This window comes from Fukomys damarensis, unplaced genomic scaffold (genome assembly GCF_012274545.1).
Source record: "Fukomys damarensis isolate Sample0158 unplaced genomic scaffold, DMR_v1.0_HiC HiC_scaffold_5, whole genome shotgun sequence".
Lineage (NCBI taxonomy): Eukaryota > Metazoa > Chordata > Mammalia > Rodentia > Bathyergidae > Fukomys > Fukomys damarensis.
In genome coordinates, this window is record NW_022900917.1 from 56,645,413 (window position 1) to 56,646,852 (window position 1,440).

Below are 1,440 nucleotides of genomic sequence, written 5' to 3' on the forward strand. Positions count from 1 at the left end.
AGGTGTTGTACTGGTCGATGGCAACGATGAGCTTGCACATGAGCTCCCCGAAGGGCCACCGCCTCAGCAGGAAGTCGGCAATGTTGATGGGCAGCACGAGCGTGAAGAGCTCGTCGGCTATGGCCAGGTTGAGGATGAACAGGTTGGTGACGGACTTCATGCGCGGCGCCCGCAGCAGCACGTACAGCACTGCCGAATTGCCCGCCAGCCCCACAACGCAAATCACCGCGTAGACGACCGGCACGGCCACGGCCAGCGACTGCGGCAGCGGCAGAGGCTCCGGGCTCGACGCGTTGGTGCAGCCCAGGACCAGAGCTCCGCAGGACGCGTTGGACCCGCCGGACTCCGCAAACGAGTCGTTGTCCATCTTGGCCAGGGCAAGGGGCCGGGACCGGAGTGCAAGTCCCGCGAGGTTGCCCCGAGGGCCTCAGCAATAGGGAAGCCCGCGTTTGCACCAACCTGTGTGCAGACTCAGGCGGCTGTGCTCTGAGCCCCTTTCTGGCTTTCCGAGGGCAGGGGCGTTCCTGCCACCCTCAGCCCAAGGTAGCCGCGGACTCCTGAGTTTGGAAAGCAGAATTTAAAAGACAAGTTAAACTCCTCCATGAACAGATTTACAGAGAAGCCGGGTACCTAGGTGGGGACGGCACTGCACCACAACCCCGCCCCACGTGAGTGCATTGTGCTACCTGTTGAAATCTTTCTCCAACTAGTTCAATACATCAACCCGCTAGACAGAACCGTCCTCACTCTTGATAGGGAACGTTCAAGCCCATCTCGTTTGTTTAGAACACTTTTGGCACGCTGAGGTCACCGAATACCACAGAGACAAACTCAGTCCCCCTAGGTCCCTGTGCCCTCGGGGAGAGCAAGCTCAACAGCAATCTTTACCTTCCCTGACTGGATTCAGGAAAGAGTCTGCTTTCCGTGAAGAGGTCAGGACAGGAGCTGGTCAGCTTTGGGATGGGATTGCAGCTCCGGCTGGCCTGCTGTTCTCCTCCCAGTCAGTCTCCTCCCTGCGGCGGCAGCCAGCTCATCCGCGTGTCCCTCCTGCGTGCCTCAAAGTGCTGGGACCGCGCAGCCGCGACTGCTCTCCACAGACCCACTGGCCCCCACTTCTAGTTAAACAGCCTTGGGTAATAGAAAGCAGAATCCATCAAAATATAAGGGTTTTTTTTCTTCCTTGCAGTAGTTAACATCATTCCGTCTGAAATAATAAAAAGCTTTCCTGCTAGGAGTTAAATTTAAGAAAAACAAGGTTAAAGTGTTGGTGATGTTTTTAAAGGAGAATAATACAGCTGAGACTTCCATTCCATGTTTTCAACGTCGTGCCACAAACGGACAAATGTAATTTGAAATTTAAAATTATACGCATACCATATTGCTACACAGAAGGGGAAACTGAATACAATTTTTTAAATGAAAATAACTCGTTTTCTAATG

The 1,440-nt window shown here is 53.9% G+C and overlaps 1 protein-coding gene across 1 annotated transcript in view; it reads right to left on the reverse strand.

The window, feature by feature from the left end:
* Nucleotides 1-987, reverse strand: part of Npbwr1 (neuropeptides B and W receptor 1) — a 2,887-nt gene extending 1,900 nt beyond the window's left edge. The window contains exon 1 of the mRNA XM_010639202.2: nt 2-987. Within this exon, the coding sequence (XP_010637504.1) occupies nt 2-367 (366 nt within the window). The 5' untranslated portion in view covers nt 368-987. The remainder of the gene's footprint in view (nt 1) is intronic.
* Between the last annotated feature and the right edge of the window lie 453 nt (nt 988-1,440).